At 39.8% G+C, this 15,638-nt stretch overlaps 1 protein-coding gene and 1 pseudogene across 2 annotated transcripts in view; one reads left to right on the top strand and one right to left on the bottom strand.

Moving 5' to 3' along the window:
• The first annotated feature begins 3,384 nt into the window (after positions 1-3,384).
• ZW10 (zw10 kinetochore protein) overlaps positions 3,385-15,638 on the top strand; it is a 54,505-nt gene continuing 42,251 nt past the window's right edge. The window contains exons 1-7 of one of the 2 annotated variants that reach the window (XM_089915544.1): positions 3,385-3,591; positions 6,248-6,382; positions 11,000-11,101; positions 11,291-11,368; positions 11,840-11,999; positions 13,514-13,666; positions 14,083-14,274. In XM_089915544.1, the coding sequence (XP_089771670.1) occupies positions 3,487-3,591; positions 6,248-6,382; positions 11,000-11,101; positions 11,291-11,368; positions 11,840-11,999; positions 13,514-13,666; positions 14,083-14,274 (925 nt within the window). In that variant the 5' untranslated portion in view covers positions 3,385-3,486. The remainder of the gene's footprint in view (positions 3,592-6,247; positions 6,383-10,999; positions 11,102-11,290; positions 11,369-11,839; positions 12,000-13,513; positions 13,667-14,082; positions 14,275-15,638) is intronic. The other variant, XM_022559153.3, reaches the window with a different exon arrangement.
• LOC149748815 (large ribosomal subunit protein eL42-like) lies at positions 6,540-7,351 on the bottom strand (annotated as a pseudogene).

The raw sequence follows: 15,638 nt of genomic DNA, 5'->3' as shown, positions 1-15,638 counted from the left end.
TACAGTAGGTCCTTGTTGTTTATCTGTTTTATACACAGTTTGTATCTGCTAAACCCAAATTCCTAATTTTTCCCTCCATAGCTTTCCCCTTTGGTAACCATAAGTTTGTTTTCTATCTCTGTGAGTTTGTTTCTCTCTTGTAAATAAGTTCATTTGTAACATTTTTTAGATTCCACATATAATTGATATCACATTATATTTGTCTTTCTCTGTCTGACTTACTTCACTCACTATGATAATCTCTAGGTCCATCCATGTTGCTGCAAAAGGCATTATTTCATTCCTTTTTATGGCTTTTTATCCCGCTGTATATATATATCACATCTTCTTTATCCGTTCATCTGTCAGTGGGCATTTAGGTTGCTTCTATGTCTTGACTATTGTAAATAGTGCTGCTGCGAACATTGGAGTGCATATATCTTTTCGTATATTAGTGTTTTCTCCAGATATATGCCTAGGAGTGGGATTGCTGGATCATATGGTAACTCTAGTTTTAGTTTTTTAAGGAACCTCCATACTGTTCTCCATAGTGGCTGCACCAATTTACATTCCCACCAATGTAAAGGAGGGTTCCCTTTTCTCCACATCCTCTCCAACATTTGTTATTTGTAGACTTTTTCTGATGGTCATTCTGACCAGTGTGAGGTGACACCTCATTGTAGTTTTGATTTGCATTTCTCTAATAATCAGCGTTGCTGAACATCTTTTGACGTGCTTTTTGGCCATCTGTATGTCTTCTTTGGAGAAATGTCTGTTTAGGTCTTCTGCCCATTTTTTGATTGGGTTTTTTTGTTGTTGTTGTTGAGTTGTATGAGCTCTTTGTGTACTTTGGAAATTAAGCCCTTGTTGGTTGCATTGTTTGCAAATATTTTCTCTGAGTCTGTAGGTTGTCTTTTCATTTTGTTTACAGTTTACTTTGCTGTGCAAAAACTTGTAAGTTTGATTAGGTCCCATTTGTTTCTTTTTGCTTTTATTCCTGCTGCCTTGGGAGACTGACCTAAGAAAATATTGCTATGATTTATGTCAGAGAATGTTTTGCCTATGTTCTCTTCTGTGAGTTTTATGGCATCATGTCTCATATTTAAGTCTTTATGCCATTTTGAGTTTATTTTTTGTATGGTATGAGGGAGTGTTCTCACTGCATTGATTTACATGTGGCTGTCCAGCTTTCCCAATACCACTTGCTGAAGAGACTTTTTTTCTCCATTGTATATTCCTGCCTTCTTTGTAAAAGATTAGTTGACCGTATAGGTGAGTGGGTTTATTTCTAGGCTCTCTATTCTATTCCATTGATCCATATGTCTCTTTTTGTGCCAGTACCATGCTGTTTTGATTACTGTAGCTTTGTAGTATTGTCTGAAGTCTGGGAGGGTTGGGCCTCCAGCTTTGTTCTTTTTCTTCAGGATTGCTTTGGCAATTCTGGGCCTTTTGTGGTTCCATATAAACTTTAGCATTATTTGTTCTAGTTCTGTGAAAAATTTTGTGGGTAATTGGATAGTGATCTCATTAAATCTGTAGATTGCTTTGGATAGTATGGCCATTTTAACAATATTAATTCTTCTAATCCAAGAGCTGTTAATTTCTTTTTATTTACTCAAGTGTTCATTCATGCCTGCATGCATTGTCTGTCTGTGTGTAGCAATCCTACTCCATTCCCTATGCTCTTTTTTCTCCTTCCTAAGTCTGGCTCTCCCCTGTCTCTTCCTGGAAACTTGAGGGATAGTCCTTAGCTTATCCAGTGCTCAGGGAGAGGTGGAGCTTCTGCAGTTGTATTTGTGGGTATTCATGGCTTAATTTCCTGGAGGAAGATTCCAGAACCTCAACCTGACACCTCCTTCCATTCTTAGTTCAGATTACTTATTACTGTGGAACCTCCCTGATTCAATCAGTGACTGGGTGCTCCTCCCCCAATATTTCCTCTGCCCTTTGTACCTCCTTAGAGGTGGATTAAGCTTCCAGGCCTGTTACTTGCACAGACCCCTTCCGAGGCCTGCACTTAATTTTGTATTTGTTATTTTATATTCTTTTACTTAAAGAGTCCTCCGCCTCCTGGCAAGTGTATAAAATTTAGGCCCTACCACATCTGGATCAATCCCTCATCTACCTCAAGGATAGTAATGATCATATTTTCCTGAGATTATTTATTCACATATTTTGGATTCCCAGCCTAGCACAGTGTCCGTCATATAATGGTTGCTCAATAAGTATGTGATACAAATTTTCAGGAATTTCATTTGCATGTCCTTCTTTCTCACTGGGCATTTATTATTAGTAGCATTTAGAATTCAAAGAGAGGCTGACAGGTCTACCAAACAGAAGTTTGGTTGGTTTTCTAGGGAGAGGCGATTCCCAAGATGTTATGGCTTCCCGTCTCAACCCCCTTTGCTCATGTCACAGGAAGCTGCCCCTGCGTCACTAGGATAAGCAGATCGTTCCACAGGCACTTAAAATTGACAGGGACCTTAGTGTCAGCATCTACTTGGGGGTCCACCGTCACAAGGTACCTTTAAAAAAATTTTAAAAAGCATTTTAATCAAGGCAGTACATGTTTATTGTAGAAAAAACAGGGAAAAGAAGAGAATAAATACCATAAATTCACCACTAAGAGTTAAATTGGTGTACTTCCTTTACCTTTACCTCTATATATGTATCTATATCTATTTATTTTTTAATACTGTACATAGTATATTGTGAAAGTCTTTTAGTATGTAACGCATTTATATGCATATATATATACATACATACATATATCTTATAGTATGTATGTAACACATTTAAATAATGAAACAATTTTTTTAAAGTTTTGATAAAATTGATTTGTAATCGCTGATAGAAAGTGCTAAGTATCATGTTCCAGTCCATACAGTACTAATGTTATTTATACCTAGGTAATATAAATAATATAAACTTATAATATATTTAATAGATGTTATATATGTATATATATATACTATATATAAAAGGAGTGCAATTATGAGCATACTTTTATTTATAATGAGGTGATTCCACTTCCTTGCACAACTGCAGAGGGCACCATTCACATAAACTTTGATGGCCACTGAGGCCCATGAGAATGAATATTTAACGAAAAAAGATCAAGATGGGCTCGTTAGGTCTTCAGGCTAGATAAATTTCACAGGTAAGCGTTTTGAAGCTGAGAAAAATTCAGTTGTGACTGGTTATTAAATAAAAACATTTTTCTTCTAGTGAAAACCCGGCGGGAAAAGGCAAGCTGTTTGAAAATGAGCAAGGAGAAAACGCGTCTCCGCACAGTTTGCCAACTACGGGACACCGTGAGAAGTCCACGCTAGGATAGCCGCGGTGCCTACTGGGAGTTGTAGTACGGGCCTCGCTTTTCGTGCGGAGGTCTGGGCCCCGCGAGACTCCGTTTCCCGGCAGGCCGCGCGCCAAGGCCTCCGGCGGGACTGGAGCTGCCGCGCTGGCTACAAGAGAGTGACTCTGCCCGGGTTGCTTCTTGTGGTAGCGATGGCCTCGTTCGTGACGGAAGTCCTGGCACACTCGGGGAGGCTGGAAAAGGAGGATCTGTGCACTCGGATCAGCCGCCTGACCCAGCGGGTGGAGGAGATTAAGGTGAAGCCGGGGCAGCTGGCGGCTGGCTATAAAGGGACGGAGGGAGGAGTAGAGCCATGGCAGCCAGAGTGGATGCCAGCGGTCAGGCGTGGAAGCCGAGTGGGAGGAATGAGGAGTGGGAGGGCTGGGAGGTATGTGGGCCGGGGAGGGGACTTAGAGGGAAGCCGAGACCGGGGTTGGGGACTGCGAAGGAAAGGAGGCGGGACAGTGGAGAGGAAGAGGCGGTGACTGGGGCAGCGTTGGGAGTGGGTTTAGGCTGGGGAGGGATTGGGGGGTCGAGGGCGAAGGCCGAGGAGACAAGCAGAGCAGGGGAAGTGGGACTGGAAGCCCGAGATTTCTAGGGAGGGAGAATAGGAGCGGGATAGAAATGAGGGCAATCCCGCCCACCCCTCATCGGTGTGTGATTTCCTCCTCTGTCCGATTTGTGGATGAATATAATGGCTTTGGGAGGATTGTGCTGTTCTCCTCCATCCCTGAAATTTTTGTTATTAAAACCTATCGATATTTTATTAAACTCTCTTCTCCACCTCCAGGCCCTTGAGACTACGATGTTATAAAACACGTGAATAGCACTTCTTTGGACCCTGCTGTCTTGAGATTGATACAAAAACAAAAGGCACAAACCACACGCAGTTCCACTTTGTACTGCTATCTTTACCCTACATTTGTGTTTGCCCACATCTTTGTTGCTTTCATTTAAAAAGATGTGCACGTATATATGGAATCTAAAAAAAAAAAAAATGGATCTCACAAACTTAGGGGCAGGACAGGAATAGACACAGATGTAGAGAATGGACTTGAGGACGCGGGGAGGGGGAAGGGTTAGCTGGGACAAAGTGAGAGAGTGGCGTGGACATATATACAGTACCAAACGTAAAATCGATAGCTAGTGGGAAGCAGCCGAATAGCACAGGGAGATCAGCTCCGTGCTTTGTGTCCACCTAGAGGGGTGGGATAGGGAGGGTGGGAAAGAGGTGCAAGAGGGAGGAGATATGGGGATATATGTATACATATAGCTGATTCACTTTGTTATACAGCAGAAACTAACACACCATTGTAAAGCAATTATACTCCAATAAAGGTGTTAAAAAAATAAAATAAAAAGATATGTACCGTGTAGGTCTGGATTTAAGGGAGCCATTTTGGCACTGTACCGTAAAGGCACAAAAATGTTTTTATTTTACCAAAATTATTTCCTAAATGTTAAGTATTCATGTCACTGGCATCTCTTCTTTAATATGGCTTTAGGATTTTTCATCACTTTTTTATTTTTATTTTTTCGGTACGCGGGCCTCTCACTGTTGTGGCCTCTCCCATTGCGGAGCGCAGGCTCGGAACGCGCAGGCCCAGCGGCCGTGGCTCACGGGCCCCGCCGCTCCGCGGCATGTGGGATCTTCCCGGACCGGGGCACGAACCCATGTCCCCTGCATCGGCAGGCGGACTCTCAACCACTGCGCCACCAGGGAAGCCCCATCACTTTTTATATGATGGAAAGAGGGCAGGCTATTAAGCTACTTTAACATGGCACTCAAGGCTCCTCCCTGTTCTGGACCTAACTTTCCTTTCACTAGTTTATTTTCCCTGACTTGAATCTTCAGACAGTTGAGAATTACTTTTTGTACTCCAAACAGGCCCACTTTTTTCCTAGTTCCCAGATTTTACTTACGTTGCCGTTTCTCCATCTTTAACCTATTAGTATTTCTACTCATTTTTCAAGTTCCATCTCAAATATAGTTCCCTGCATGAAAAATATCCCCATTTTCCGTCAGGCAGAGGTGCTCTGTTTCCCAGTTGTGCTCCTGAAGGACATTAACTCTGTTGCTATATTACATTTCTCTATTCTGTATTCTGATTACTTAAGTGCATACTGTCTTTCCTAAAAGGAATTTGTGTGCAAGCATAATTTATTCCTGTGTCTTTCAAAACATTGACTAATTCAGTGCAAAGTATTCAATAATTTGTTTGCATTAAAGGAGATAATGGAACTCAAATCAGTTTAGGGTTTTAAGGGACTTCCCTGGCGGTCCAGTGGTTGAGACTTCGCCTTCCAATGCAGAAGGTGCGGGTTCAGTCCCTGGTTGGGGAGCCAAGATCCCACATGCCTTGCAGCCAAAAAACCAAAATATAAAACAGAAGCAATATTGTAACAAATTCAATAAAGACTTTAAAAATGGTCCATATCAAAAAAAAATCTTAAAAGAAAATTTAGGGTTTTAAGATTAGGCCTTACAATTTTATAAGCAAGAGAATAGAAATTCATAAATCCATTGAGGTATGTAGATTATGGGTTTAATTTATCCATTTACTTTTTTTTCTATTAGGTGTGATTAAAATTAGTGGCTATAGTCTGAGCTGATAATAGTTCAAAATGAGAATTTTTGTCTCTTCGTTTCTCTTTTTCAGTGTTTGTACAACTCTTGGGCACAGTTGGCATTTGGTGATCATTGCCTTCTTGCACCCTAGTCGTGTTATGGGACTCTTAACAGTGGGAGAAATGTGTTTTTTGAGGAAACCCGTTGGCTTGGAGGGAAAGTGAATGGGTGTTGGTAACTGGCAAGAAGGCCCTAACTTGGAAGATACCTAATAGAAGATGAGCTATGTATTTTAACAGAGTTCCCTACTCATCTCATTGTAATTTTTCCATCCTATATAATAGGGCGAGGTATGCAGTATGATCAGCAAGAAGTACAGTGAATTCCTGCCTAGCATGCAAAGTGCACAGGACCTGGTTACCCAAGTGGATAAGCTATCTGATGACATTGACCTGCTGAAATCCAGGATAGAGAGTGAGGTAAGAATAGTTTGTTATATAGGGTAGGTTTGTAGGGAGGCAGTTCAACTTCCTGATTTCTAAGACAATTCAGTTTTATACAACTTTTAAAGACCTCGCTTTCCTTATTGGTAAATGGAAGTTGAATTAGATGATTTTAGGGTAACGTCCAGTTTTAAAATACAAATATTTTCCAAAACTATACTTTAAACAATTTCTTTTTTATGATAAAAAAAAACCATTTTAAGCTATAATAATAATATCTTGCATTTTAATAGCACTTTATAAATTAAAAAATAACCTCAGGATTTTATTGTCTTCATAATAAAACAAAAACAGATGAAGCATAGAAGTGTATAATTTGGCCTTTTCCCTTATCATCTCCTACTTTAAAATGCTTATCTCTTAATGGCCAGCATTCTCTTATATCTGCAGCTGGCCTCAGCATATTAAAGCTTCAGCACAATCTTTTCTTTCGGCCTTCCTCTGGAAAATTGGCTCAGATCGCCAATCACAACCACTCTACTTCCTGTCATAAAGCCACTTTCCCTGGACATGCACAGAATCCCTGCCCGTCTTGTACTGTGTCACTTTGTGGGGCTAGTGCTTGCTATACTTCTTATGGAAAGTTTGGCAGGTTTTAAGAATGTTCATCACATTTGCCAGAGCGCTGTCATTGCAAAGAAGTAAGCCTGTCTGGAAACAGGAATATCCATTTTATAATTTAAAAAATATTTTTCACATATATTATCTCACCAGGATTTTTCCCTTGCTGTTTCCTTTTAGGAAAAAAAAAGCAGTTGAAAAAAATCAAGCTGATACTAGAGATTTAAATAAAGTAGGTGTCTTGTACCTCAATTTCTAAATTATCAGTCAGGGTGCATTGATATCCAAAATCAGGATGTTGAGGTATTCTCAAGGTCCTAAAGGAAAGACACCAAGTCTCTTCTCTATGTGATAGTTACCAAAGAAGGAAAGAGAACAGATGTATTTTTTAAAATTCTCTATAAAAACTTGAATCACAAGTGGGGAAACCACTAGCTACCTAGAAAATCTATTTAACAGTGAGTTTACCAGTCATTCTGGTTAGAGGTTTGAATAAAAGTAAATCCATTACTCTACAACTCTGGCGCAGTTCAAATAATATTTTCAAAGTGTATTGTCAGACAAATGAGTCAACAGTGCAATCTTAGACTGTGCTGTTAGAAATGAAGCGTCTGGAACAAGAGAGTAATGGGCTCTTTGTACGTTTTGCTGGCCAGATTATGGCTGGTGACGTTTATTCAGTTCTGGTTGTTACATTTTGAAAGGTGACTGGTCTCGATGAGAGGGTCCAGGCCTGAACACTGTACCATCTGAAGAACAATGACGAAACTCAGGGTGTTTAGCTTCAATGAAAAACACTTCCAATATTTGCAGCCCAGTATTTTCATATGGGAGAAAGATTCAAATTTATGGCTAGAGAAGGGGAATTAGATTCAATAGGTGGACATTATAAAGGTGTTTATTGAGTTTATATATATATTTGTTTATATATATATTTGATATATTTATCGAGCATCTGCAAGGTGCCAGATACTGTGGTAGTTGGTGAACTAGACAGTGTTTTATTTCAAAATGTGAATCTTATGCCTGTTATAGATGAATAACATAGTGTGATATACACTAAAATTGGAATAATCCAGTTAAAGAGAGCAGATATAGCTAAGGATGGCTTTCTGTAGGAAGTAGTGTCCAAACCAAAATCTGAAGTGGCAGGTAATTAAGCAAAAGATGAAGGAGGAATGTTTAGGCAGGCATAGGGGACAGCATGGTAGAGGCATGGAGGTAGTGGAGAGGCGTCACTTTTGGAGAGCTGCAAGTATTCCATATGACAGATACTTAGAGAGTGTGGCGGGAGGAGACATGAGATGAGATTAAAAAGGTAAGCAAGGACTGTGTGTATCAGTTTAAGGAGTAAGGACGTTATCTTGATTGCCCTGTGGAAGCCATGGAAGAGTTTAAGCAGGAGAGTGATGTCAGATTTGAGTTTTAGGAATCCCATTCTGCTTGCAGTCTGAAGAAAGGACTTGAGGGAAAAGAGACTGGGAAATGAGAAGGCACTTAAAGCATTATGAGGCAGTTAAAGTAATCAGGCAAGACAGGATGCAACCTGCTCCATCGTCAATGGCAGTGGGGGCGGAGAAAAGCGGACGAATCCTAGGGACTTTGAAAAGATATAGGATCTCTGGGATTTGTTGATATGGGGGGTGAAAGACTACGGAGTCAAAGATAACTGGGGAACTAGGTCATTGATGTGTCATTCACTGAAACAGAATCTAGAGGAGGAGTAGGTTTTTGTTGAGTTTAAATGTGGGGTGCCTGTGGGGTATACAAATGGAGCTGCACGGTTGGATTGTATGAAGATGGAGGCTAGACTGTTGTAAAGAAAGATGGGGCCGGGCGGGAACTTGAAATGCAGTGGCTTAAACAAGATACATATTTTTCAATCGTAGTGTCTAGGCTAGCAGGCTGATTCTACAACCCGGGGCCTGGCTACTGTAGTGTAGTCTGTGTCAAGAACTGTGAAGGACAGTTTATTACTCACAGCGGTAGCCAGAGGATGAACGTTTTTGCACAGTGCTGCAAGCCCCAGTTTCTACAGGGCAGTGTGCAGTGGGCTGTATGGATAGAAGGGAACCTGAACCTTTTCTAACGGGCAGTGAGCGTGCTGGCTTTTTGCTATGGAGGAAAACGCCATCTCTATTTTTCGAGCTGTTTACTACACAAACGTTTTTGAAAAGATAGTCCAGAACAAAAGACAGTCAATTGCTTCACTTGCAAGATAGTGCAGAAATGTGAGAGACTCCTAAAGAATTGTCTTCCAACGGTCTGTAAGGCAGCGGAATCGGCAACACCTGGTGGCTTGTTAGACGTGGAGGATCTCAGGCCCCATCCCAGACCTACTGAATCAGAATCTGCTCTTTAATAAGATTCACCAAGCAATATGTGTGTATGCATGTTATAGTTTGAGAAACACTGCTCTAGGATTTTGTTGTTTGCATGGTTGAAGTTGGTCTCTCCCCATGTCTAGTTATAGCTGCAGGTTAAGGTCAAATAGAGGGAATAGAGGAGACACATCTGTTTTCTTAAGACTTGGAAATGGTACACATCACTTCTGCTTATATTGCATTGGTGGGATCTTAGACACATGGTCACACCTGACTGTGCAGGGCACTAGTACATATAGTCTAGCTGCGTAGCCTTGCGCTGTTACTGTGGGAGAGTGGGAGAATGGATTTTAGAGGATAGTTTGCATGTCATGCCATCCATATATATATTTGGATGTTAGGAAAATGGTGTGGACATGAGATAGCTGCACTTAGAAGTTGAAGCTATGAGAATGGATGAGATTGCCCAGAGAGAGCGTGGAGAGCAGGGCTTTTCAGTACAGGCACAGCTGGTATTTGGGGCCGGACGTTCTTTGCTGTGGGGGCCTATCCGGTACACTGGAAGGTGTTCAGTACTAACCCTGGCCTCTACTCACTAGGTGCTAGTAGAGCGCCCTCGATCGTGGCACGCAAGATGTCTCTAGACATTGCCAAACGACCCTGGATGGGGGTGGGTTCAAAAAAAAACGTTTATTTTTTGAGAACCATTGGTTCAGAGTAATGAGAGGGCCAGGGAGAAAGGAATATCAGCGTGTGTGAAGTGATCAGAGGGGAAATTTCGCTCCCAAAAGAAGATGAAAAGGAATGGCCAAAGAACCAGGAGGAAAATGCGTAGATATTGGTGTCATAGAACTAAGGGAAGGAAAGTAGCAGTGTACTGATGCAAGGTAATACTGGTGACATATGCTTTGGATTTAGCAGCAAGGATTTGCTTGGTATTTTGGCACCAACTGCTTTGGAACAGCTTTGGTGGAATGGCAGGGGTAGAAAGCAGATCACGTGAGTTATAGAGTGAATGAGAGGTGAGAAAGTAAAGACAGTGAGTATGGATCACTCTTGCAAGAAGCTTGTTTGTGAGAGGGAGGAGAGAAATCAAGTAGCTACCGAGAAATAGGGTGGTTGCTAAGGTGGAGGATACTTTTTCATAGAGTTGGGGGAGATTTTAAATCATATTTAAATCTGATGGGAGGAGCCATGCTCTAATAGGTATTCACATAATTGGAATGGAGAATGACTTAGGGAGAAGTAAAAGATAGAGAAGAGAGGAAATAATCGATAGTGCAAAGTCCCTGAAAAGGTGGGACAGAATGGGAGGCGGATTCTCACTCAATGTAGAGAAATCTTTCTATTAGTTAGAACTATTCAACTGAAGAATGAATTATCACTTGGCAGGGGGGATACCAGTAATCCAGGTGGATGAGTTCTTTGATGAAAGATAACTGCTTAAACTAAGAATACATGGATTCTTAGAATACGAGGATATTATGTTGATGGGAACGGGTATTCCTGCATAGGATAAGGGTTTGGGCTAAGTGGACCACTTAAAGTCTCTTCCTACTACATTCTGTGACTTTTATTCCAGTCTTAACCAGCATTTAAATTTCATCATGAATTATATTCACCTAATAAAGCTTATTGATTACAGTAAAAGTTTCATTTCTTAAGTATAGTATAGCTTAAAAGTACTTGTCTTTGGTGTGTGACTTAGGTCCGCCGGGATCTTCACGTATCAACTGCTGAATTTACAGACTTGAAGCAACAGTTGGAAAGAGACTCGGTAGTCCTAAGTTTACTTAGACAGCTACACGAGGTCAGTATACTCAAATCAAACTTTAGTGTTTTGGTGGTGAGAAAGTTATTTTTTTTTCCAATTGTCTTATCATTCAATGGGTATCCCCTATGTGGTATTCTTTCATAGTTTAAAAATAAACAAGCAGACAGATTTGAAATAGTATGATGTATAAAATAAAATACCTGATAACTATACTTATCTTTTCAGTTTTCTACTGCTATTGAGGACTATAATTGTGCATTGGCAGAGAAGAAGTATGTTACTGCTGCTCAGCGTCTAGAAGAGGTATTAAACACTTTCTCTAAAGCATGAGCAATTAGTACTATTCTTTTTTTAAAAAATTAATTAATTTATTTATTGGCTGTATTGGGTCTTTGTTGCTGCGCGCGGGCTTTCTCTAGTTGTGGTGAGCGGGGTCTACTTTTCATTGCAGTGGCTTCTCTCACTGTGGAGCACGGGCTCTAGGTGCGTGGGTTTCAGTAATTGTGGCACGCGGGCTCTAGAGCACAGGCTCAGTAGTTGTAGCGCACGGGCTTAGTTGCTCCACTGCATGTGGCATCTTCCCGGACCAGGGCTCGAACCCATGTACCCTGCATTGGCAGGCAGATTCTTAACCACTGTGTCACCAGAGAAGTCCAGTACTATTCTTGTTTTAAGTAAATTTTGTGTTGCATGTATTCCTTATCATTATACAAATATATTCTAATTGCCTAGAGTCCAGATGAAATGTTAACAACGATTCCATTTCACTACCAGGCACAGATATGCTTGAAGTTATTAAAATCCAGAAAATGCTTTGATTTAAAAATACTGAAATCTCTCAGCATGGAGCTTACAATACAGAAACAGAACATACTTTATCACCTTGGAGAAGAGTGGCAGAAGCTGATTGTGTGGAAGTTCCCACCATCAAAAGGTGCTGCTGACCTCAGGTGGACTGCTTTGCTTAATCTGCCTGAACCAGTTTGGCCTCTGAATATATTCCAAATATTTTATGTTGGGAGAGAGGAAGGTTTCATTAATTAATTTTGCAATTCTATATTGAGTTCTCATGTTAAGCAGAATGCTTGTTAGGACCAAAATGCTTGTTACTTCCCGTGCATTTCTCTTTCTGTCCCTTTCACTGGGAAGGAGCAGAGAAGAGAGAAGATGATTGGGAGGGGTCCAGGTGGTGAGGCTGTGGTAGAGGAGGTGGTAGCACTTTAAGACCACACAGTTTCCACTGCATCGTAGGATGTGCCCATTCCCAAAGCTCTAATCCCAACAGTTTATCTTTTCTAGAAAGCTTAAAGAAGCTGTTCAACCATTCTTTCTCTCTTGCTAAGGAAAGGGATAGGAGTTTGGCCCAGTTTTTTTCAGTCCTTGGAGAAAAATGGTGACAAAATCATGAGATGGGGGATGCTTTGCAAGATGAAGAAACAGGGTAACTCTGGCCCTGGCTTTTATTTATACTACTTGGCTCTCAGCCCCTCTGCCCACCTCTGGGTGTGAGCCCTCTTTGATATCTTGTTTACACAAAGTAAAACCTCTGAGGGTATATGGGAAGGACGTGCCATTAAACCTGGTATATTTTCCAGCATTTAATCTTGAAATTTAGTCTGTTTCAGGGGAAACCTCACAGTCTCCCCTTGCTCCCTTTCCCATATCCACTATGGCCTTCAAATACATTGTATATGTATGTGTGTACACACACGCATGCGTGCACACACGCACATACACACTCACACACACATACCCCACCCTATATGTATTAGGTATTTTCAAGGAAGTCATCTAGAAAATTTTAGATTCTATTTCCAAGCAGACTGTAAAATTAAGAGAAGGTGGCAGGTGTGTTAATTCTTTGTTGTAACACACCCTGTTAAACTTGTTTGGCAGGCTGTTCTCTTTACTTCATAAGAGGGAACATAGAATAGGAGGCCTTAATTGAAACTAGGATCTCACTTTTTATTCTTTGCCTTCATTCTGTCATTCAGCACATTCTTTTTTTTAATTGAAGTATGGTTGATTTACAATGTTGTGTTAATTTCTGCCGTACAGCAAAGCGATTCAGTTATAAATATAAATACATACTTTTTCATATCCTTTTCCATTATGGTTTATCACAGGATATTGAATATAGTTCCCTATGCTATACAGTAGGACCTTGTTGTTTATCCATTCTCAACACATATTTAGTAAGCAGTTATTGTATGCACATCATCTTACTTTGGCACTCAGCTTGATTCTTTGAACATACCAAAGGAAGTAATTTCCTGTTTTAAAGTGATGCCAAGGACATGTATGTAGTAATTCATATTTGATTGCATTAGAAGTGTATTGTAGTAAAACCACATATTTAGGACCCTTAGTAGACGGTGGGCTCTCAGGAATAGAAATGGGAACATCTTGTATTGCTGAGACAGCTGATATTTTTTCCCTTTTTCTTAGATATGAGCAACTTGGAATCTTGCCTACAAACAGAACTTCATTTATGCGCTGAACAATCTCAGAAAGAAGAGAAGACCCCCGTGCCACCCATCAGTTCTGTCCTCTTGGCATTTTCTCTTCTTGGGGAGCTACATACCAAGCTTAAGTCATTTGGTAAGGCATAATACTTTGTTTCATTTACATGAAATTTCAGAAGGTCCATTGTTAAAGGAATGACAGAAAAATTATCAGTATTCTCTGAATAATATTGATGATGGATCATAGGGTTTGGCCTCATGATTTATCAAGTGGAATTGTATAAATATTACACTTTTCATTAAGGGCTTAGATCCTTTCCTTTTCTCTTTTCTTTTTTTTTTTTTTAAAGTAGCTGCTGGTATTTATTTTATTTGATTTTTTGAATAATTTACATAAAAATCTGTAGACAATCTGGGAAACTTCAGTGGGCAAACCTGCAGTGCATAATGGGTGTTGTGTAATGTCATGGTATATGTATTTTTGTTGTCAGGCTCGAAGATCTTTTTTTTTTGACGTGATTTATTTTTTATGAGTGTTGATAAAACTTTCAGGTCAGATGCTGCTGAAGTATATCCTTAGGCCTCTGGCATCTTGCCCATCCCTTTTTGCTGTGATAGAAAGCCAACCTAACATCATTATCATTCGTTTTGAATCTGTGATGACTGACTTGGAACATCCATCGCCATCTGAAGTTTTTGCCAAGATCAGACTGGTACTGGAAGTGGTCCAGAAACAACTTCTAGGTATGTATCCCCAAGGCAGTGCTTTTATATTTTAGAGAAGTCGATATGGTGTTTGAAAGCAAATATTATTTTAAAGTGGATAAAAATGTCAGCAATCTGAGTGAATGGCGGATCAGACGTGAGTAAATTATGTCATGGGAACAAAGTAGTTACCTTTTTATTTCTTGCTCTATTTTGCATTCCTTCTCTGCCCTGTGTTGACAAGCAGGGTCTTTAGTGGTGCCCTAGAGTCTGTGTTTGTAATATTTAGTTGAATTTTGGGATGCATTTCCCTCATGGGACTTCTAGGAACATCACATTTTGGGACTCTTGCTTTAGTTATCGGAGAAGCAGAAATGAACCAAGTGCTGTTTTATATCTTTTGTTGGGAAAATCCCCGTCAACCTAGTTGATATAAACAAAATAGGTTTAACATAGGCAATGAATTTCATTCCATCTCAGCCTACTGGTTAGATCTTTATATATTCACCCTTGAAATAGTTTCTATGTTGCTTGAATCATTTTTTGGCTGTCACACTACTAAAAGTAAAATTTCTTCTGGTGTTTTGTTATAATACTGTTGGTTTTAGTCTATTTGACTTACCTTCTTTTTGCTTTTCTCAGTTGTCTTATTGAATAGACAAATTAAGCATTCTTGCTGTGGAGAAAATGAAAAAGACACGCTGCTATTGTTTGTATGCCTTTCTGGCAGTCAACATAATTTATTTATATATAAATTTATTTTTTTTTAAATCGAAGTACAGTTGATTTACAATGTTTTGCCAATCTCTGCTGTACAGCAAAGTGACTCAGTTATACACATACAGACATTATTTATATATAAATAATTTATATGTAGAGCAAGGAATTCTTTCTAGTTTTGACAGCAGAGAATAAAAAATTTTAAGGCTTGCATAAATTACAAAAACCCAAGGTAGTTTTCTTCTTATTCCTTTACTTAGGGAGATAATCCACCCTTATTTTTATTAGATATAAAAAAAGAGTTGTAAGCAAAGTATCCAAGGATTGGAAGGAACTAGAAAGGTGACGCAATACAGATATCTCTGATGCTCGACTCTCCTCTGTAACACTCCCATCAATTGGTCGTATAACAAACTTGAGCACCTTTAGTGAGAGGGAACTCACTTCCTCTTGAGGCATTCCATCCTACCTCTGGACAACTCTGAGTTCTATGAAGTTTTTGTTTGTTGGTTTTTAAAAAAAATTGTATCTCCTTTCTTAAATGCTATTGCCAAAATGACCATTTTGGAACTTAAATCTTTAGGGTAGTTGTTTAAAAAATATGTTCAAAATATATGCCCTGTAATATCTGCTTTACTGATGCTGTTTCTAGTATGTGGAGCTATATAGAAGTCTAATTCTTA

The sequence above is a fragment of the Delphinapterus leucas genome, chromosome 7 (assembly GCF_059928025.1).
Source record: "Delphinapterus leucas isolate spDelLeu-1000000601 "Yukka" chromosome 7, BTC_Dleu_Yukka2, whole genome shotgun sequence".
Classification (NCBI taxonomy): Eukaryota; Metazoa; Chordata; class Mammalia; order Artiodactyla; family Monodontidae; genus Delphinapterus; species Delphinapterus leucas.
The sequence above is the reverse complement of the archived record's forward strand: the minus strand, read 5'-3'. Positions and strand labels throughout refer to the sequence as shown.